We start from the raw sequence: 22,442 nt of genomic DNA, 5'->3' as shown, positions 1-22,442 counted from the left end.
CTTATTCAATCCAACTTTTTATGATGAAGAGATACCTTGTATGCCAAGTGCCACTCATTCTCCTTAGTGGATTTACTTCCTGCTTTGTTCTTGTACACTTCTACCCTGTATTGACGAACTAGAAGTAGATTCCTCAAAAAAGACTCAAAGTTCATCTTGCTAAGCGAAACGCTTTCAAGTTTCTGGGTTCCTAAGAGAAGGGAAAAGGTGATTTTTAAAATGCAGATTTCACCTGCAAAGATATGTTCAAGTAAAGCACTTTTAATCAAGTTACTTAACACTCCTGCTTAAATTTGATTTGATAGAGCCACAATAATGAATTCAAAAAGTAGAAAAAAGTTGTTTACAGCCTTTCTGTTCCAAAAGCAAAATTCACAACCAATCCATGCAGTATGACCAGTGCAGCTGTAAACAGCTTTCTACTTTTATTATACATCTTTTAAAAAGGAAGTATCTGACAAATGGACCAACAAGTCACTGTGCATGCAAGAATGCAACACAAAGTAAACCTATCCAATTTGGCCTCCATTGACTTCATATCTCATGTAACATTTTCCATTTATCTCCAGAGTCAATACATTGGCTACCAAGCTATTCCTGCCTAAAAGGGAATTTTAGTCTGTTATTTTTTCCTAAGAAAACCCATTTTTTACTCATGTTCAGCAAAAGATTAAGTGCAATCTACCACCAGTATCATTTCAAACTTGCATGCCCAGCTAGCAGTTAACACACAAGTCATCTGTAAACTGCTTCTATGTTTTGTAGGAACATTGCCTTTAACATTATTGAGGTAAACCACTAACAAACTGAGGCAGCAACCCTCCCCAGACTTACTTGGCAATAGGAACCACTGAACTATTAATAATACTAGAACACGGGGTCATCTGCTAAACCTGGAGGGTGAGAGATTCAAAACAGATAAAAGGAAGTATTTTTTCACACAACGCATAGATAAATTGTGGAACTCCCTGCCCCAGGATGTGGTGATGGCTGCCAGCTTGGAGGGCTTTAAGACGGGGGAGCGGACATGTTCATGGAGGAGAGGGCTATTCATGGCTATTAGTTAGAATGGATACTAGTCATGCTGCATACCTATTCTCTCCAGTATCAGAGGAGCATGCCTATTATTTTGGATGCGGTGGGACACAGGCAGGATGGTGCTGCTGCACTCGTCGTTTGTGGCTTCCTAGAGGCACCTGGTTGGCCACTGTGTGAACAGACTGCTGGACTTGATGGGCCTTGGTCTGATCCAGCAGGGCCTTTCTTATGTTCTTAACTTTCTTGCAATCATGCTTAGGATCCCAGCAACAACTGCATCTTTCTACATTTTTCTTTTTAATTATTTTGAGTATTTAAAATTTTACACCTCAATCCCCCCCAGTTTAAGACAACTTGCAATAAATTGCCATAGCGCTACAAAAGCAGGTCACATAAATTACAAAAAAAAAAAAAAAGCAAAACACACAACACATGCTTTCAGTTATCTGAACGCATAATTTACTTTTGAGGCACTGGATGTGGGGTGGAGAATTCGAAGTTATTACACTTCTGTACAAGAAAGGCTTCTTTGCCTTATTTTTATTGCAAGCAGTATCCTTTATTAAGGAGTTCACAAATTACTGGGGATGACTTCTAAACCAGAGACAAAGCAATTAAAGGCCCAAAGCCCACCCCCGCACCCCAGCTCTAACCCAGCCCCAGGTCCCAACAGGGTAACTCAAACACCAACACCCCCTGCTGAACAGTCGACAGCCTCTTCCCTGCACCCCCCCCCCAATTGCAGATTCCTCCAACCCCGCACCTGTTCCCAGCATTTTAATAACTTCCCGCGTCCGGAAAAGGTCCTTGGCTGCCAGCGTTGCATCTTCGCCATGCACCGTGTAGTTATCGCCTCGCTCGAAGAAGCGTACGGTGGTGTCGGGCTTAGCGGGCAGGGCCAATACCGCGCGCACAAACCCGTTTTCTGAGGCTGATCCCTCGCGCGGAGAAGCATCCACGGAAGCCGCCATGCTGAAATCTCCCGCCAGCAACAGCAACGAGGAGTACAATCCCCGCCCCCCACCTCGCCTACTGCAGCCAATCGGATTGCGAAGATAACACCGGTAGATTTTTTTTTTCCCCTTGCTGTTGCTCGTCCCCTCTCGGCCACCGTAGAAATTATGCGTTCTTCATATCCATTGCGAGTAACATGAGCTCTCTCGGACACCGTCGGATACTATGCCAACTGGTGCATGCCTAGGGCTGAAAAACGGCTACGATGGGAGTAGAGATGGCGGCGATTTGTGTTTGCCGTATTTAAGACTGTTCTTCGTGGATTCCCCAAACTGCTGCTTTCTTCCGCCTTGACTTGGTGTACTTCCGCTAGCAATAGCCGTCTCCGCCCCCACCACGTCTCGTGTAGCCTATCAAAGCGAAATGATATTACGGGTGGTTTCCCACCCACCTCCGCACCCCCACTGATTCCGTCTCGGTCACCATAGAAATTACGAGTTCATACCCATTTTGAGCGACATAAGCTCTCTCGGGCACCATGGCAACCGGTGCATTCTCGAGGCTATGGTAGGATGTGAAGAGTTTGGAAACCATACAATTGGAAGTGGTCACGAGCCATCTAGTCCAACCCCTTGCTCAGTGCAGGATTAGCCTAAAGCATCCCTGACAAGTTTTCTTCCAAGTACTGCTTGAACACTGCCAGAGAGGGGGAGCTCATCACCTCACCAGGCAGCCGATTCCACTGCTCAACTACTCGTGTGTGTGTGTGTACGTTTGACATCAAATCACAACTGACTTATGAAGACCCAGTAGGGTTTTCAAGGCAAGAGACGTTTGGAGACAATTGACCATTGCCTGCCTCCGGCTGTTACCGCACTTGTATTCCCAGCGATGTATTAAGGGTTTGAAAATGCTATAAAAAATACTGTTCGCACTTTCTATGTATTCCCACCGATGTATTAAGAGTTTGAAAATGTTATAAAAAATATTGTTCGCACTTCATTTGGCCTCTTTAGCTGTGAAGACATCTTCCAACCATTTATTAGCCGTGGTATCCAAAAAACCCTTTAAAGCGATGTTTTTAATAACATTTTCAAACTCTTAATACATCGCTGGGAATACAAAGTGTGGTAACAGCCTCCGTGTCACGACCCTGGTATTCCTTGGAGATCTCCCATACAAATACTTGCCAGGGTCTAGGCTACGGTTGCCAGCTCCAGGTTGGGAAATACCTGGACATTTTGGGGGTGGAGCCTGAGGAGGGAAGGGTTGGGGGGGAAGGGACTTCAATGGGGTATAATGCCATAGAGTCCACCTTCCAAAGAGACCATTTTCTCCAGGTGAACTGATCTGTCGCCTGGAGATCAGTTTTAATAGAAGCATTCCAGCTATCATCTGGAGGTTGGCAATCCTAGTCAGGGCTGAGAGTGTGACTGGCCCAAGGTCACCCAGCAAGTTTCTATGGCAGAGTGGGCATTCAAACCTAGGTTTCAGATCCTAGTATGACACCTTAACCACACCGGCTCTCAATGACTGCTCTGGTATCCTTTTTGCCCATAATTTAAACCCATTATTGCAAGTCCTATCCTTTGCTGCCAAACAGGAACAGCTCCTTGCCCTCCTCTAAGTGACAGCCTTTCAAATACTTAAGCACTCATGTCCCCACTCAACCTCTTCAACAGACTGAATATTCCCAAGTCCCTCAGCCTTTCCTTGTAGAGCTTGGTCTCCAGGCCCCTGATCATCCCTGTTGCTCTCCTCTGCACCCACTCTTCTGTCCATATCCTTTTTGAAGTGAGGCTTCCAGAACTGCACACAGTATTCCAGGTCCAGCCTGACCAATGCAGTGCATGACATCTTGCAATTTGGATGTTATGCCTCTGTTACACCCCAATACCACATTAGCCTTTTATATCACTGCATCACACTGGCTACTCATAATTTAGCTTAGTCCACCCACACCCCAAGATTTTGTTCACACACACTGCTACCCAGAAGTGCATCCCCCCCATTCAGTATGCATGCTTCTCATTTTTGTTAACCAGATATAGAGCATTTATCCTTGCTGGATTGCATCTTGTTCATATCTGCCCACTTTTCCAGTTTTCAGATCTCAATGAATTCTCTTTAATCCAGTGTGTTCGCTACTCATCCAAATTTGGTGTCATCTGCAGATTTAATGAGCATTCCCTCCATCCTCTCATCCAGATCATTTATAAAAATATTGAAAAGTACCAGGCTCAGAACCAAGCTCTGTGGCACCCCACTGGACATCTCCATCCAAGTAGATGAAATGCCACTGAAAACTAATCTTTGGTTGCCGTTCTCCAACCAGTTTCCTATCCACCTATCCTAGAGTCCAGTCCACAGTCCTCCAGTTTACTAATCAGAACATCACTGGAAACCCTGACAAAAGCTTTACTGAAATCACATAAATCAATGACTTGGTATATTGCTATCCAGCTTTCCTCTAAAGGAGCCTATAGGGGTACAGGAGGTTATTTCATTTTATCCTGAACACACTATGGAAGTAATGTTGGGCTGAGGTACTGACATCACAAGCTACCATGGTAAGTGGGGATTTAAATTGTAATCTCCCCATTCAATGCACAAAACAGTTTCTAAAGCATAATTTATTTTGACATGGAAAAAAAGTTAAGGCAGAATTTTAAGGCCATGACCATTTTAGATAAGACAAACACTTGTGCAAATGTTCATTGCATCAGTAGTTGGACATTTTCAGGTAATGCTTTAAGGTGCAGTATCAGGTAGGTTGCTTTGTTTGTTATTGAAGAGGACATTTTTTGTGCAGTCCTGAGATGCTTAACCCTTTCTTTTAAAAAAGTTTTAGTCACAAGCAATAATTCCATATACACATGGCCATCATGCTTTGAAAAAAAAACTTCTGAAATTCTAGAGTTTCACATATGTTAGAAGAACCGATCCTGGCAAGAAGGATCTGCGAATCAACTGACATCCTGATGTCTGTTTGGATATTGTTCTTTTCTCTTTAATACCACAAGAGTCTTGTTGACTATTTTCAAGTCAGCCATTCCTTCATCTGAGCTGAAGGACTCTAGTCTCTCATGTTGGTCTTTCTAGCAACATCAAGGAACTGGCAACACATTGGTTCCAGGATTTATTAAACTCATCACTTGTAAAAAAAAATTCCAGTAAATTTGAATAAAAATATTTACAGACATCTCAAAAGGCACACCACGCTTTACTGTATGCAAGAGACACATCTGGCAGTCAAAGCAGGTCAGACATTCTCTAGAACTTTCCAACATTTAGTATACATTGAAAAATAAGGCATCATCAAAATGTTACATTAATTGTGACCAAAGGACTCATCTGAACATGCTATGTCTTAACCCTGAAAATGCAATGTGCATGTATAGGTCCTAAGTTTGAGGTAATCCTCTTAACTAAAGCTACAGGTATGCACTGTATAAAAATGACAAGTCCACATAGTTAATGTTCCGTTTTGATGTTTTCACCATGTTCATCTTGTGATCCTGGTTAGATCAATTACGATTTTAGTTCTCTGTGCATTTCATTCATTTCCTTTACCTGAGGAAAAACAGTAAAACTTAGTTGTTTAACAGCAGTGCTAGCTAAAGCCATAGAATAAGTTTCATCTGCCCCTAAAATGTAGGTGGTATGAACCTTTATGCAAAGATGCACCTGTATTTAAAGTTAACATTTATGAGTAGATTCTTGACTACTGTTTGGGTCAAGGAACCCACTCTCACACTGCTAAGTATTGATCAGAAATTATTTTCAGTGCTGTTGTGAGAAGTCATTAGATACAGGAAGGAATTAAGCTGTTTATGTAGTTGTACACCAAGTTTTGAGGTCAATTTAAGCGCTAGCCACTTTTTACGAGGAAGCACCTTTAAATTCATTTTTAATGGTAGTTTTTCCAATTGGCCAATGGAAGAGTCTGTTCATTATCAGTTTTACCTACAACTATAGGAAAAATCTCTTTCCCAAGCTAATCTGTACTTAAGACCCTTGAAGAAAGTGGCCATAGGCCTCCTGGGCAGCAAAGAGACTTCACTTGCAAAGCACAAGTTAGTTCCCAAGCCCACAGTTGTCAAAGCCTGACACTCATACAGAGATGCTGGCCTTTCTATTAAGCTATTGGCAGGCTCATGGCCATCTTCATTGCATAGTTATTAGGTCCTGGTCACTAAAGACTTGAAATGCCCAGATTCATTCTACTGAAGCCATTGTTCATGCAGCATATTGTGTTATAAAAGATGAGCTATTAGAAAAATGGGTCAGCTGTTTTAAAGGCCCCTCTTTTTGAAATGGGCACTTACCTCAGCTTTCTCATATTTCCCCGTCTTTCTTCTAGTAAAAACCTACAATGAAAACAATATATTAGGCCCAGTCTCACAGCTTAACACAATTCAGCACTCCAACAATTATATAGAAATATAGGCACAGGACTGGAAGGGACCTCAAGGGTCATCTAGTCCAAACCCCTGCACAACACAGGGAATTCACAACTACCCCCCCACCCCCCCAATGACCCCTGCTCTATGTCCAGAGGAAAGCAAAAAACTTCCAGGGTCACTGGCCAATCTGGCCTGGAGGAAAATTCCTCCTTACCACAAAATGACAACGGGCATTACCCTGGGCATGTAAGAAAAGACCACAAGACCCAAGCACTGACTCATCCCTTCCTGCCCTCCCTCTCATGACTTGCCTAAATTCACAGAATAAGCATTGATGTTAAATAGCCATCTAGCCTCTGCGTAAAACCTCCAGAGAAGGAGGACACACCACCTCCTGAGGAAGCTTGTTCTGCTAAGGAACCACTGTCAGAAAGTTCCTTTAGTACCTTGGAGGCAGTTCATCTGGCCCTGAGAACTTAATTCCATTTAAAGAAACTAGGTGGTTTTTGTGTCACCCCATGCCTATCCTAGGCTGCAGCTTCCTTCCCTCATCAAATGATCTTTTTTCAAGGTTGATCAGTTTCCCTTACAAGAGAAGTCTGCGGCGAACTATGAACCAAAAAGTTCTGTCCTCTCTTCATCACCTGTTAAAATTTCACTTTGCTTTCCCCGCAATGGCCTACCACTTCCTTGTTCTTTTTCTTGCTCTGAACATAACCAAAGAACCCTTTTTGTTGTGTTTAGCATCTTTTGCTAGCCTAGGCTCATATATTGCTTTAGCTTTTCCAACACTCTCACTACAAATACTGGTTATTTATTTATATTCATCCTTGCTTATAGGGCCCTCCTTTCATTTCCTAAATTCTCAATAGAAAGCTGTTTATGGAGCCATCCTGGCTTCTTTAGGTTCCTCCCATTTTTCCATTTCATAGGAATCGTTTGTGATTGTGCCTAAAATATTTCACTTTTAGGAAACTCCCACCCCTCTTGAATTCCCTTCTCCTTAAGTATTTCTGACCATGGGATTCTACCCAACATACTAGTAAATCTGCTTGTTAAACATCCTGCCCATGAAATATGCAGTGGTATAAAGGTCTGAGCCCCCTTTTAAGTACCTTATTCAAATCAGTGCAAGCAAAATTCCACCCCTTTTTTCTTCCCTCATCGCAGCCCACCAACCCACTTGACTATTATTCCACACAACTGAACTTTCCCAGGGTTGGTGCTGGTGACAGGGAAGGGAAAGCAGGGAAGAGCTGTGATCCTTGTGTGAGCAAACTGCTGTCTCCAACAGTACTCCTAAGTTTCCCCAACAGTGCAAATAAGAGGATCCGTGCAGCTATTTCACATCAGGAAAACAGTGTGAGCAGAAGACTCAAACCTCTTCTCCCCAGGGTCCTGATCCAAATCAGAGTCCTGTACACCTGAAAACTAAACTCTTCCAAAGATTGCAGAGAATTTAGTGTTTTAATATCTGGTTTGACAGGATCCAGGGCTGACCCAGAAACACTGTTACATGTAGTTAGGCCCTCACTCTCCCTCATACCCTTATCCTGGTCAAGACTGAAGAAGAATTTCCACAAAAATTAGTGCCACCTCATGGCTTTAACGGTAACCTATAAACAGATAAAACTGATCATAGGACAAAACATACCAGTACAAGGATGCCGGCAATTATTGCTAATGCTACAACAACAATGACAGCAATTACTCCAGCAGTCAAACGTTTCATTGAGAACTCTGGTGGCTTTTCATCAACATAGTAGATCAAAGTATTTTGAAGCTGCAAAGGTTCTCCTTGGACTGTAATGTTCCAGCGTGATTGAGGAGGTATGGAGTCCCCTTTGACCTGAAAGAGAGCAAAAACATTTATCTTGCTGTATGGACCTAAGGAATGTAATGTTGTATGTGTTAAAGTAGAAAGGAACATCTTTTGTATAAAAATAACAGGATGGCATACGTACATCTTTTTCAAAGTAGTATGCTACATCAGCTATATCCACATCCCTTGTGGATTTCTCTGAAGCGTTTTGTTTCAGCTCAATAGTAATGAAAGAGTTATCATACTGGAAGAAAAGACAGATAATATAAATCAAATCACATTGCTCCCATTTCATCTTTGAGAAATCCATGGGTTTAAGAGCAGAGTTCCTTTGAATATTAGCGTGAGAGACATAACTAGTTCAGGAACTTATACTACAAGTACTTAAGTACCAGTTTCAGTGCTGACTGGCAACAATACTGTGCATCAATGCTCAGCTTTGATAGTGTTGCAATAGCAAAAAGGCTTAGAACACTAAAATGTGATTCAACAAAAAAAGCAAACTTTGAAATAGCAACCTATGGAATGGATAACCAAGCAAGAATAGATTATAGCCTGCTTTTCCCTGCCCCCCTCCCAGCAAGATAGTAGAAACTACTAATACGCTGGCACAGATTGGCAATATCAGTCCTACCATTCTAGTTTTTCAAGCATTTGATATGCTGTCTTGCAACTAAAATTAGTGTATTCTACAAGGAAATTATAATCTCTACATTTTTAAATTACCACTATTCTAAATAAGGTCAGTTTGATATTGGCAGGAAGCAGCCTGCAGGTGAACCAAGAAGACCTTTCTACTAGTATTCTAATATCACTACCATACCTTAACATTTATGTGCTTCGGATTCAAGAGGTAACGTTGAGCAAGTGTTTCTGCAAAGACCCTGCAAATTAAAGATAAGAATTAGAAGCTGCATAGTTTTTAAAGATACCCATGTTTAAAGTATCAGATTATATGAATTAGTGAATACTTTAACCACATTTTTTTCTTCTCCTTCTGACATCCACAGCACTGGTGTAATCCACCCCTCCTACCCAGCTATTTTCTGCTAATAACAGCTACCTTAGCATGCAGAATTTTAAATGAAATGGATAAGCAATCTGGAAAGCCCGATGGTACCTACAAGGCTTGCACATGTATACTACTTTCTTCCTTGAAATACGTTCCATTTTATAACAGATTTCTCACTATCCTGAAGGTTTCCAACATAAAAAGCGACTACGAATAGTCAAATACTAGGAAGACTTACCTCTCGACAGAGTGTGGGTCCAAAGCAGTATTAACAGATTTTGTTTCAATAATAATCCAGCTGGAAAAAAATTGAAGATTTTTTTTACCCTAAAGATATTTGCTGGATATTCTTGCGCATCAAGCAAGTGTAGCCTGTCACATCTCTGTAAGGATGAACCTTTAATTTTATGGGAGCCATTTTGTAGATGTAAATTACAGGTTTTTATTTTAAGGCCTTGGCTGTAGCAGCAACCAGATTACAAGACTCCCTTCTCTCAAAAACTTACCTGGCATCTTATTTGTTGAGCTTACTAAAGGCCTTTTCTTGACTTTATGTTTAGGTTGGGGAACCTTCCTCATGGCTCTTTTAGTTCCAATTCTTACCTCATGGTTTGTTGCCTGTGTTAAGGGTGTATTGCCAGTTCTAATTTTTAAACCCTTTTCAAATTGCTACAATATAATGATGTTGTTTGCATGCTTATGCAATTTTGATTTGACACGAAAATTTACTTGCTGGCAGCTTCCACAAAAGCATTGTTGATGATGCTTTGTTGATGATGCTTACATCTTCTCAAGAAAGTATGGTGCAAAGTACAAATTCATTTTCACATTAAAACTTACCTTGTCCTGACTACTTCACTGCATGTTATGTTTTCATCACTCCTTTCAGTTCTTCGTACTCCAGCAGAGTTCACACACCAGCAAGTGCTTGTTCCATTGCACTGTTTAGCTTTGAAGTTGCCATTGTTGTCACACTCAGGATTATAAATGCCATCGTTGTCTACGAAAGCCTGACTGGGTGGCTTTCTACCATCCTTTAAACCAGTAATTTCTGCCTTCATCAGTAGGCATTTTGAGGTCACTAAAAAAGGGGGAAATAACAACCCACCTTTAAACAACTCCTGGGTGATTTAAGTTTATATCTATCAAATAAGCTGAAAACAAAACAAAAAAATTCTGTTACAGTTACCAAACAATTCTTGTACTTACATGTTCCACAGGACACTGTAATATTAGACCCCCAAGAAACACACTCGCATTCACCATTACTTAATGTGCAGCCTTTTACTCGTTTGTTCTTTTCACACAGGCAATCTGCAACAGTCAAAACACACCCATTAGAAACCTTTGGGTATTATGCAAAGATGCAAACAATTATCTTTACTTCAGAGTGAGGATATATTCCTTTCCTTTATCCCTTAGATGCTCCTTGATCCATTGATCTTGAGAAGCGTAAATCTAATGTTTGAGGGATATAAGGACTGAAATAAATCTTGCCACTGACAATGTAGCCTTGGGATCCCTGTCACTTAATAAAAAAGGCATTATGTCAGAGACTGAGGCATTAGATTTATATGTTAAAAGGGAAGAGATATAACATGATCGAAGTTCCTCATAAAAGCAGCATTCCAAGAGGGCATGAGCTAATGAATCAATAGAGCCAGAACAGCAAGGACAAGTCCTGCCTGGGTATGGTATATTCAAAATCCTGCCTTGCATAAAAGTGAGGATATAAAACTTATTTCCCCCATAGGAGTTTAGTTTCTCAAGGTCAACATGAATTCAAGGAACTCAATTATCTGTTATTCACAAGTTATCTTTTCCAGCTCAGACAGCTCATTCAAATCTAGTTGAGAGCCAGCGTGGTGTAGTGGTTAAGAGCGGTGGTTTGGAGCGGTGGACTCTGATCTGCAAAACCAGGTTTGATTCCCCACTCAGCCACATGAGTGGCGGAGGCTGATCTGGTAAACTGGATTTGTTTCCCCACTCCACTCCTACACATGAAGCCAGCTGGGTGACCTTGGGCTTGTCATACTCTCTCAGCCCCACCTACCTCACAGGGAGTCTGTTGTTGGGAGGAGGATTGTAAGCCTGTTTGATTCTTCCTTAAGTGGTAGAGAAAGTCGGCATATAAAAACTCTTCTTCCTCAAAAGCTAGTTTACAAGACTATGTGAATACAAAACTATGATATGTGGAAATTATTCCTCATTGCTGTGAAACCAACACCAATATGAACCTTCTTTTATTCCTTCACTTTCAGAAGAGGTATAACTGGTATCGTTATTCACAGCTCAGATTAAGCCACTTCAGTGCCTACAAAGGATTATCCCACTGGTTTTCTGCACAAAAAAAGCAGCTGCAGAAATCCAGACAGGTCCTTCACACACACCCGTGTAGCCCTAATTGAAACACTTTTCCAGGCAGGATGGAAGAACAGGTAGAGAGGTGTTATTTTAGAAGTGTGATGGAGAGGCAACTAAGGCAGACCACAGGCACTGCTGCCCAAAATGTCTGTTCCCCTTTTGAGCGGAAAGGGAAACTGGACAGCTGTGTGTATGGGGTTTCCTCCATTCAAAACCTCAGTGGGGATTTCCTATTAAAACCACCACTTCATATGTTCACATGAAGCTGCCTTATACTGAATCAGATCCTTGGTCCATCAAAGTCAGTATTGTCTAATCAGACTGGCAGCGGCTCTTGAGGGTCTCAGGTAGAGATCTTTCACATAATTTACTTGCCTAGTCCCTTTAACTGGAGATGCCGGGGTTGAAACTGGGACCTTCTGCATGCCAAGCAGATGCTCTACCACTAAGCCACAGCCCCTCACCTAGTGGCATAGCCCAGGGACGGTCTTCGTGATTCTAAGGCTCTGAGCTCAAGTCCATGATGGGGTCAAAGAATCGGTGTCAGCCCCACTGCCAGAGACACAACTGCTGCTGGAAGCCCCAGATAGGGCAGGTGCAAGCAGCAGCAGGCACCTGCTTGACTTCTCTTCCCCTCTCCTTCAGAGGGCAGGGCTGAGGTTGGTTGGGGCCCAGGCACCAGCCCCGATGCCCATTGGTTGTTTAAACGTGTTCTACTGCTCAGGTAAAGATACTCCACCCATACACAGAGCCTGAAGAGTTATACCAGTTTTGACTACAAAATGTACCAAAACCCAGTTAATACTCAACAAGTTGGCTTCTTCTAAAAGGTGTGGCTTACAAACACAGTAAGTGCCTTCCCCTTCATATTGGAAGGATCACATTCAAGTATCTAAAGAAATATCTTAAATATCCCAGAATCTTTCCTTATTCCCTCAGACACTGGTCTCAAAATTCAGCCTTTCCCAACCCATGTCCCTAAAACCATTCTATTTACATGTTCAAAGAAGAACAAGAGCCATGGTTTGGAGCGGACTCTAGTCTGGAGAACTGGGTTTGATTCCCCACTCCTCCACATGAGTGGCAGATGCTAACCTGAACCAGGTTGGTTTCCCCACTCCGACACATGAAGCCAGCTGGGTGACCTTGGGCTAGTCCCAGCTCTCTTAGAGCTCTCTCAGCCCCACCTACCTCACAAGGTGTCGGTTGTGGGGAGGGGAAGGTGATTGTAAGCCAGTTTGATTCTTCCTTAAGTGGTAGAGAAAGTCAGCATATAAAAACCAACTCTTCTTCTTCTTCATGCAAATACTGTAACACTCCAGTTTCATATAACAGATTCATTTCAAAATGAGTATGTTTGGGAGTGGGAAGAGACTTTACTAAAATGCTATGAAGACATCTCACAGCACTTCATTTCAGAATGCTCCTGCAGCATAATTGTGAGGAAACTGAGAACAAGAACCAAAAGGTCTTGCAGAATCTGAAAGACTAACAAATTCATCCTGGCATAATCTTTCCTGAACCAGAGACCACGGTGAAGTATGCTCTGACTTACAAAGTGGTTAGCCTTTCAGATACCACAAGACAGATTAACATGGTTAATGAACTGTAACTTTAAAATTTTGGGGAGGGGGGAGGATTCCACAGAATCCAGGTCTCCCGCCATCAAAAGTGTTGCTTTTTGAGTCTTTGAGCAAGAGGAAACTTAAGCAAGGGGCAAGTACTGACTGGTTACGAGTTAACTTCCTGCTCTAGAACAAATACGATCGCTGCCCTGACCTGGATGGCCCAGGCTAGCCTGATCTCGTCCAATGTCAGAAACTAAGCAGGGTCAACCCTGGTTAGTATTTGGATGGGAGACCACCAAGGAAGACCAGGGTTGCTGTGCAGAGGAAGGCACTGGCCAATCACCTCTGTTAAGTCTCTTGCCTTGAAAACCCCCCAAAATAGGTCGCCATAGGTCGGTTGCGACTTGACGGCACTTTACACACAGACAGTATCCCTGGATTTGTATCTTGCTAGCAACACATGTAAGGCTTTCGAAGCCTAAGGGCGAAAGCGCGCGGTCGCTTGAGCCTCCTTTCTTCCCTGTTCCAGCCAGGATCGAACGCACGTTCGTGCGTTCGATCCTGGCTGGAACAGGGAAGAAAGGAGGCTCAAGCGACCGCGCGCTTTCGCCTTGAGAGTCAAGATTTCTTCCCGCAATGGCGCCGCGCCGTTCACCTGTGATTAATGGAGGACTGCACTCGACAGGCGGGCAGGTGTGCGCTTCATTGTCCGCCTGCGAGGAAGGCCACACCTGCCCGCGCGCCCAGGAAGGGGGGGGGGAGAACAGGCTCGGCTGATAAACCTGTTGCGTCCAGCGAGGCTTGGAAGCCGCCCTCCCTCGAGTCCGGGGCGCTTCGCCAGCCGCTCCCTCGAGGCTCGGGCGCCTCCGGGCGTCGCCACGCCGCGGCTTCGCGCCTCCGAAGCGGGCTGAGCCTCGACGGGGCGGCCAGTTGGGCAACCCCTCTCCCTCCGCAGGTCGGGCAACGTGGCTTCGGGGCGCTGCCCGCCCGACGCCCGCACCTCACCGAGTTCTTCTCCCCGGCTCGCTCGGAGCCCCACGGCGGCGGCGCCATTTTGTGGGGGACGGGAGTTGGCCGCCCTCGTGCGGGGGAGCGCTTTTTCTCCACGGCGCCGTTGAACCGTCTCCCTCGCCAACGTTCCGGGGGAGGGGGAGGGGGGAAAAGTGGCGGGAAAAAGTCCCACTTACCACTGCGCGCGGTGGCGACGAGGGCGAGCAGCGCCACCAGCAGCGGGGCGACCCCACGGCGGAAAGCCATCGCCAGGTAAAGAGGGCTTCTCCTCGGCGCCCTTCCTACTCCTTCCCCGAGCTGCCCAGCAGGTTCCGCGAGTCAGACCAAACCCCTCTCGCACCTGGCCGCGCCCGCCGGCTCGGGTTACACTCGGGGCCCCTGCCTGGCTCGCTCGCTCCTTCCCTCAGCAGCCGCGTCCTGCTCGCCCGTCCTCCTTCCTCCGCCTCTTCACGCAGAGAACAAATGAGCCTTTCCGCCTCCCGGGGGTTATAGCCCGCGGGGCCATCTGAGCGAAACCGGGCGCGGCCGGAGGAGGCGGGGCGAGAGGGACTCACCTGTGAGCCTGGCCGGCCATGTATAGGCTTCCGCCGGAAAGGGACAGGGGAGGTACCGGGGGGATCCCCTCCAGAAATTGCTGGGGTTTCTGCGAGAAATAGTGATGGGTAGGCTAATGGTATGTCAATCACCTGTAGGGGTTCCCTGAGACATGAATATTATTTCGAGGATTCCGCACAGGTAAAAAGTTTCAATGGAGCCTACTGAGATACCGACAACCCTTTTTTGAACACGTTGAAGTTCAGTATAAAGCCTTCGGAAAAATCGTTTTAATTTGATTGGTTCTTGTGGGTTATCCGGGCTGTGTGACTGTGGTCTTGGTATTTTTCTTTCCTTGTTCAGGAAGAAAATACCAAGACCACGGTCACACAGCCCGGATAACCTACAAGAACCAATGAACTCTGACCGTGAAAGCCTTCGACAATGTTTTAATTTAAGTTTTTTAAAAATCGTGTAGGGTTACTTGATCCTTTTAAAGAGATACTTCTTAATTCCTTGTGATTTCTTTGATAGTCGTAATGAGGGCCTGCGTTTTCCATTTTTCTGTGCATCAGGTTTTATGGTGCCTTTATGAGCTACTTTATGATGGTGTTTATCTTGTACTTTCTATACCAGAACTAGTGTGGTGTAATGGTTGACAGCGTCAGACTAGTATCTGGAAGACCCAGGATTGAATTCTTTTGATGCCATGCAAACTCACAGGGCGACTGTGGTTCAGTCACACTCTCTCAGCCTAAGTAACCTATGTCACAGGATTGTTGTGACGATAAAATGAAGAAGAGGAGAATGATGTAAGCTTCTCTGGGTCTCTATTGGGAAGAAAGGTGGGGTACATAAATAAATTTCATATCAGATGGAGCAGGGGGGAAATCAACTATGATGGTGGTTACTTTGTATTAATAAGCACAGAGTTTAATGATATCGTTTAGTATGTATAGAGACTTCCTAAGAACGGTCATGCTCCTTAATCAACTTCTGTGAGGCCACTAAAACGGAACAACAGATTAAGTAATCAAAAGATTGAGATAAGTATAAAAAAAATACTGATTAGGAAATGCATACTGTTCATAAAAATCTCATCAAAAAGCCAACAAGATATGTGGTATGTAAACCTCCCAGACCAGAAATACTTGTGAATTATAATTTCATATTCAGAGTGGACCGATACAGTTTAGTTTCAGAGGAGGATTTTGTCATCTTCAAGAGGCAAAAATTGGTTCATAGGCTCCTAGTTTCTTAATTGTAGTCTTTTATTGGTTGGGCTGGAGTCAATTATTAAAGACATCATTTGGAAGAAATGTTAATAAACAAAACAACAATCTGAATAAGGAAAATTGGTAAGAAACTGAGGTGTCACCATCCCAAACTAAAACTGTTGTGTTCCCCACCCCAGCATAGATCTGTTATTTCTTATGGACTTCTCTCGACTGCGGGACAAAAGCTTGGGGGATGACCATACTTCAGTAAGAGACCCCATGACTTATATGCATAAAATCCCAAATTCAAGCCCCAGCACCTATGCTTGAAAAGATTTCAGATACAAGAACTAGGAAAGACATCTGTTTGAGACCCCAAAGAACTGAGCAATAAACAATATTGGTCTCTAGAGCTGCACACAATCAGCTCTCCAGCATATGTCTCTCAATGTGGGGTACATGCCTGTTCCTCATGTGTTACATATTTTACAACAGCGAAATGCTGGTTTGCTGTGGTGAATATAATTGCCAGCTGCAGTGGCTCGCAATCATCGCCAGAGAGCCAGGAAGAATAGGCGTGAAATCCCTTGAACAAAAATACACATCCATGTATTCAAAAATCTCCTGGGTTGCCCAGAAACAACCGTTCCTGTTTTTCCCTCTGTCACCAATTTTAAGGAGCCCCAAATAAAAAATAACTATACTTCTCTAATCTAGCCATTTGCCTTAGCTACATAGAAGTTAATGGTATATAAAGAACTAGAAGTAAATGTATACTATATTAACATCATAAAATGCATATAATAGAATCCTATGGAACAAAAATATGTTTGAGGCCCATGTGTCCTCAAGGAAAAGGATACATTCCCACAGAATATATTATTCCGCATATATGTGAAGTCTTATAGAACATGCACTTTTGCTTAGAAACAATCCTTTTGCTCAGATTAATCCAAAGTAGCTACCTTTCACCTATTCCAGACTCAAAATCAACACAGTTCACCAAAAAGAAAGAAGAGGTAGAGAATTTACTTCAGCAACCTGGATTATCAGTTAATATTATTTTAGAAAGAATGGAATTGGACATTTAGTATTATACCACAGGTGCTTTCTGCTTTTGTTTCTCCCCCCCCCTTTTAAACAATTTATTTATTTATTTTCTGTTTATTATTATTATTTATGTGTGTGAAAGAATAAGCCTATAGGAACAGAAGGAAGGGCAGGAATTCTGGTATGTGTATCAGAAGTGTATTAGAAAACCAATAAACAGGTTCTTTATGCATTGGTAATTCCCCCTTTTCTATGATTAAAGAAGCATTAACTACTTAGAATTGAATGAATGTATGCTTGAGATTATTTTTACAGTTTTTTCTCACAAAGTACCTACTCCTAGTATGCAATGTGGAAAATCCAGGAGCACACAGAGGCAACCAGGTGCCCATGAATCAAAACAGAGATTTCCCTGAGTTCAGCAAGCCAAGAAGTTCTGAGTGCCTGAGGGCAATTTGAACAAGGAACAGAAAGAGAGGTGGAGTAACAGGCAAGGAGATATCTTCAGTGAGATAACAGAGGAGGGAGGGAAAGTTGAGAGGAGGGGCAAAGGTGAATGCTGGGAGGTGGGACAACTCAACATCATTAATAAAAACAACGCAGGCTCTCTCCAACAAAGGAAACTGTTACTCACCAATTTTATATTGGTTGCTGGAAGAAGTATCACTCACTTTTTTATGACACATTCTCAGGGAATTTGGAAACTCCTATGTTGTACATGATACATGTCTTAATTTCTTCATTATGAACACATGAAGCTGCCTTATACTGAATCAGACCATCAGAGTCTCAAAGTCAGTATTGTCTACTCCAATTGGTAGCAGCCCTCCAGGGTCTCAGGAAGAGGTTTTTCACATCACCTACTACCTGATTCTTTTAAATTGGAGGTGCTGGGGATTAAACCTGGGAACTTTTGCATGGCAAGCAGATGTTCTTCCACTGAGCCATGCCCCCCATAGTAGATTAGGAAGCTTTGCTTGAAATCCCAAACTGTGCAGTTTATCCGTTTCAGCCAGCTTATTTTAAGTCAAAAAGACGCAGAGGCCAAAATCACATGAAATTGCTTTAGTTTATCACTCAGGATTCTTCAGGTAATGCATGTTACAGATGTTCACAAGTTATGTGTTTCCCACTTTAAATGTCTTTATATCACTACACTCCTGCCAGCTGGTGAAGGAGAAGATAGCCCCCAACACACACACACCTACCTGCCCCAGATACTAGATTATATTACCCTCCAGCTAGGTTCAGAAGCAGTGTCACAGACTTTCCTTTTGCTGCCCACAACAGTCCAAGAAGAATCCTTCTAACTTGTCCCACCGAATCAAGAACTGGGAAACCTCATTTTTCCAATGTTGTTCTCAGTGCCAGCTTTAGGTCAGAAGATTCTGTGGACTATTATGTAGGGTAGGGTCATGGCTCAGTGGCAGAAGTGTCTTATTTGTGTGTGGAAGATCCCAGCTTCAATCCCCAGCATCTCCAGTTCAAAGCATCTGCTAGTAACTGATGTAAAAGACCTCTGTCTGAGACCCTGGAAAGCCATTATCAGATAATACTGATTTTGATAGACCAGTGATCTGATTCAATATCAGCAGTTTCATATATTTCAGAAAGACTGTGCATACTCAGACAGCCCACTGGCTCCTCTGGTCCCAAAAAACCAGGCAAGACTGGGAATTTACTTTGACATAGAATTTCAATTGTGCCAATCTGGTTGGGTAACCCATGGCTGCTTAAGGCCACACCATCATTTTTTCCACCAGCGCTGCTGTGAAACTAGCAAGGTTCAGGGAAGGCTTTGACAGTTTCATTGATGCCTGCCCAAAGCTAATGGCTGTCACTTTTTATGAAACCATTACTGTGCACAGTAATTCAAGTGCACTTCTCTTACCTTTAGAGCAGGAAGGACAAGTGACGGTCAGGGTTCCGTTCTTACTTATTTAATTATTTTCATATTTATGCCCAGCATATCCTTTGTAGCTCAAGGTGGCTTACAATTTTCAATTAAAATCAAATGCAAATAAAGTAACCTTACAGCACCTCCATAAAAACTTTTAAGAGCTTCCACCTCCCCACCCCACTTCAAGAAGCTTATTCGATAAAGTTGGAGCCACTGCTGAAAAAGAGCAGTCTATGTGGTATATGCCAGATGCACAACCTTAAGTTGGGGGACAACCAGAAGGTGACAGCTAGAGGACCATAACTGTGCATAGTTAAAGATGTGTCTTCAGGTATGTCGTCCATGCCAATGAAGGACTTTAAAGGTTACAACTAGCACTAAACTCAGTAAATAACTGGCAGGCAGCGTTGTAATTTTAATATAGGTATTACAGTAGCCTATATCCTGTCACTCAACAAAGCAAAGTTTAGGTTGGAGGAGGGTGGTTTCTTTGGCCAGAGGAGTTTTCTCCAGCCTGTAGTAGGATATTGCCCACTTATTTATTCATTCAGTCATACATTGCTTTTCTCTTCTATAGGAATGCAAAATAGCTTACAATATTAATTTCTCCTCAGTTATCCTCACAATAACACATGTGTGACTTGGGGTAGGCTGAGAGGGAATGACTGGCCCAAGGTCATCCAGTGAGCTTCCAAGGCAGGGGGGGTTCGAACTTAGGTCTCTCAAATCCTAGTCTAACATACTAAACACTACACCACACTATCTGAGATGTCAGAGTTTACAGTGAAATTTTATGGGGAGGGAGCATTTTCTATGGGTTAATGACAAACACACAAATTGGTTCCTATCTGTAATTTTAAAAGCACTCAAGTGACTGCCTATAAATAATAACGTCTCTAATCTCCTTTTCCTATCGGATGCTTTGTAAAATACTTGCTCATTGGAAGTTAGCAGAAATATGAACAACTGTAATAAAGATGTGGGAAAAAATTATCTCCTTATAAAAGTATCCTTGTACACACTGAAATGATCTGTTTAAAACCAGATCATATGGGCACATATGTTCCAAGTAGTCTTATTGAAATCCATTTGATTCCAAGCAAACAAAGATTAATGAACATAGGAAGCCAGGATAAAGCAAATCTGCAGAGGATATAGGCTTCTCTGGGATTGAGGCAAGACTGCAGAATGAATTCCCGTAGGACTTAATAACGACATAGACCTGTTATGTTTATCTTGAAATTCAAGATGAACTTCTTTGAGCTTGCCTTCATTAAAACTGGTATTCGTCTGAAGAGGGAGGGAAGGAATCCTCATTTTCAATGCCTGCCTTTCTCCTCCCTGCCCAAACAGATTTTTTTAGGATAGCTTTTATGACTAAAGAAACAATACAATGTCTGCAAAATATTCCCTTGATAAGGGAAAGAAACCTAATTGGCACATTCACAGTGGCACATGTTAAAGATACAGCTTGTTGCTTTTCTTTTTTAGAGAATGCATTTGAATACTCCTCACAGATATCTGCTTCGCAACATTTTTTTCACTCTCTGTTCTGCAACTAGTAAATTTGGCTGTCTGAGAAAGCTTTCCCTGGGGTTAGTTATCTGGGCCAGGGTATATTGTTGCTGTTATTGGGTAATGTTTTTTTTTCCTTCTGGCATTTGCATTGATGATTTTAATAGTTTTGATCACACAGCTTTTGTGTATTTATCAATATAAAAACAACAATAATAATAACAATAAACTGCCTCTGTTTCACATAGCTGTCGTTGCCATATTGGTCTGAAAGAATAAGAGGTACAAAATACCGTCTTTTTCGCTCCATTAGACGCACCGGACCATAAGACACCCCCCCCAGCTGGCCGTCGGGGCAGGGAAAGCCGGCTTGCGCTGGAACGACGCGAGCTGAGCTAGCTTGCGCCGTTCCAGTGCGCCCAGCCGGCTCTGTGCGCCCCCCCCCCCCCGCCTCCCAACTGGGAGGCTGGCGGGGGCACACAGAGCTGACTGGGCACGCTGGAACGGCGCAAGCCAGCTTTCTCCGCCTGCCCCCCAGCGCGCCCAGCCTGCTCTGTGCGCACATTCACTCCATAAGACGCACAGACATTTCCCCTCACTTTTGAGGAGGAAAAAAGTGCGTCTTATGGAGCGAAAAATACAGTAATAACCTCTTAACTGGATCAGCTTCTTGGCTGACTAAGCAAAGGAGAATTTTTTGGCTTCACCTGTGGCACCATGCAGTATTCAGTATTAGGGCTGCCTGTTCAGGCTGGCATCAGTTTCCAGGATCTTTACCTGGCAGTCCACACGTGATTGTCAGGGTTGCATCTGTTACTCCTGCCTCCTGATCAATTTCCCTTCTATGCAGCAGCATGCCATCTCAGTCCTTTGGAGTCATAATTAGACAATCAGATTAGCCAAAGGTTAATTTTGTCCAGTTCAGCTCATTTAGCATCTAGGAGTCTCTACATACACTCAGGCAGGCAGGGTCCTCCTCTCACAAGAGGATAAAAAACACTAGTTGTCCAAGGCAAGCAGGTCTTCAAGGCTCCAGTTTCTTGCCACCCTTCTCTGCATGATGGTGTTAAGCATGGCGATTCTTTTTTGAACATGTTCACACACTCCAGGCCACTTCAAACATTTCCTCTTGAGTTGAATCTCTTTGCTTGAATCCAGCTGTCAGCTCAAGGAGGTATCATCCCCCTTTGATTTGTGGGATCATCGCCAGACCTAAAAGCAAGGGTGCCCTATCATGGAGCCAGTAAGGGTGGTATGAACTGCTAAGAGGCTGCAGAGGGACTGTGTTCATTCTGGGACTGTGTTTTGTGAAGGGGTTTGGTCCAAGTAAGAAACGTTGCTCTGTCTAAATTTTCTTGAACTCAAGCAGTCTGGCTAACATTCAGACCTATCCTGCCTTGGATGAAGAACCATCATGTACTTATAAAAACAGACAATACAACATGGAGGCTTACCTAAACTGCTATAGGGAAATGCTTTCTGAAGCAGGCCTTGTCCCTCTGTTCTATTGTGCTGAAAACATCTCCCAGCTCATTTTGGCAGAGCACCTCAGGAGCAATCTGTCCAGGTAGATTGGTTCAGATGGTAAAATAATAACTGAGGCAGAAATCTTTCTCCAGCTAACAAAAAGGCTCAGAACAGCAGAGGTTGGTTTATTTGCCACCAAAGCAAACAGACAGGTTCAAGGTTCAGAAGCAGTCTGGAGGACAGGGAAGCAAAACAGGCCAGGTAGCTTGGAAGATTGATCTATGCATTCCTGCCCCTCCCTTTTCTTCCCAGAACTTTGAAGAAGATCAAAGTCCAGTAAAAGATCATTATAATCACTCCCAGTTGCCCCTAGTTCTCTGACCTAATGGAGTTGTCAATCAAGAGTCCTTGGGGGGTGCCTGCTGTGCTAAATGTTGATCCTAAGGTTATCTCTGTCACATTTGCATCATGTAAGTCTTCCATTACAAATTTACCACCTGGAGGGGTTTTGTTGAATAATGTTCAGGCATTCTTCATCTGCTCTCAACTGTTCTATCCAAGATGTGCTTCTTTTTCTTCAGGAA

At 43.3% G+C, this 22,442-nt stretch overlaps 2 protein-coding genes across 2 annotated transcripts in view; both read right to left on the bottom strand.

Annotated features, from left to right (window-relative positions):
• MSH2 (mutS homolog 2) overlaps positions 1-1,900 on the bottom strand; it is an 89,849-nt gene extending 87,949 nt beyond the window's left edge. Inside the window, exons 1-2 of the mRNA XM_056852537.1 lie at positions 1,802-1,900; positions 36-190 (exon numbers count right to left, since the gene is read on the bottom strand). Coding sequence (XP_056708515.1) covers positions 36-190; positions 1,802-1,814 — 168 coding nt within the window. The 5' untranslated portion in view covers positions 1,815-1,900. The remainder of the gene's footprint in view (positions 1-35; positions 191-1,801) is intronic.
• Positions 1,901-5,341: 3,441 nt separating this feature from the next.
• On the bottom strand, positions 5,342-14,421 carry EPCAM (epithelial cell adhesion molecule). The gene is made up of 9 exons (XM_056852536.1): positions 14,352-14,421; positions 10,442-10,546; positions 10,073-10,313; positions 9,471-9,530; positions 9,044-9,104; positions 8,363-8,464; positions 8,053-8,247; positions 6,321-6,362; positions 5,342-5,565 (listed from the first exon to the last, which is right to left on the bottom strand). The coding sequence occupies exons 1-9, from the start codon at positions 14,419-14,421 to the stop codon at positions 5,524-5,526; spliced, it is 918 nt and encodes a 305-aa protein (XP_056708514.1). The 3' UTR covers positions 5,342-5,523.
• Between the last annotated feature and the right edge of the window lie 8,021 nt (positions 14,422-22,442).

Source organism: Euleptes europaea, chromosome 7, assembly GCF_029931775.1.
Source record: "Euleptes europaea isolate rEulEur1 chromosome 7, rEulEur1.hap1, whole genome shotgun sequence".
NCBI classification, from domain to species: Eukaryota; Metazoa; Chordata; class Lepidosauria; order Squamata; family Sphaerodactylidae; genus Euleptes; species Euleptes europaea.
The sequence above is the reverse complement of the archived record's forward strand: the minus strand, read 5'-3'. Positions and strand labels throughout refer to the sequence as shown.

Excerpts from the sequence above, each read along its gene's own strand:
- EPCAM (XM_056852536.1), bottom strand. The coding sequence starts at position 14,421 with ATGGCTTTCCGCCGTGGGGTCGCCCCGCTGCTGGTGGCGCTGCTCGCC. Across the intron at positions 10,547-14,351 it reads CGTCGCCACCGCGCGCAGTG|ATTGCCTGTGTGAAAAGAAC; the intron begins GTAAGTGGGACT and ends TGACTGTTGCAG. Across the intron at positions 8,465-9,043 it reads CGAAGCACATAAATGTTAAG|TATGATAACTCTTTCATTAC; the intron begins GTATGGTAGTGA and ends CTTTTCTTCCAG.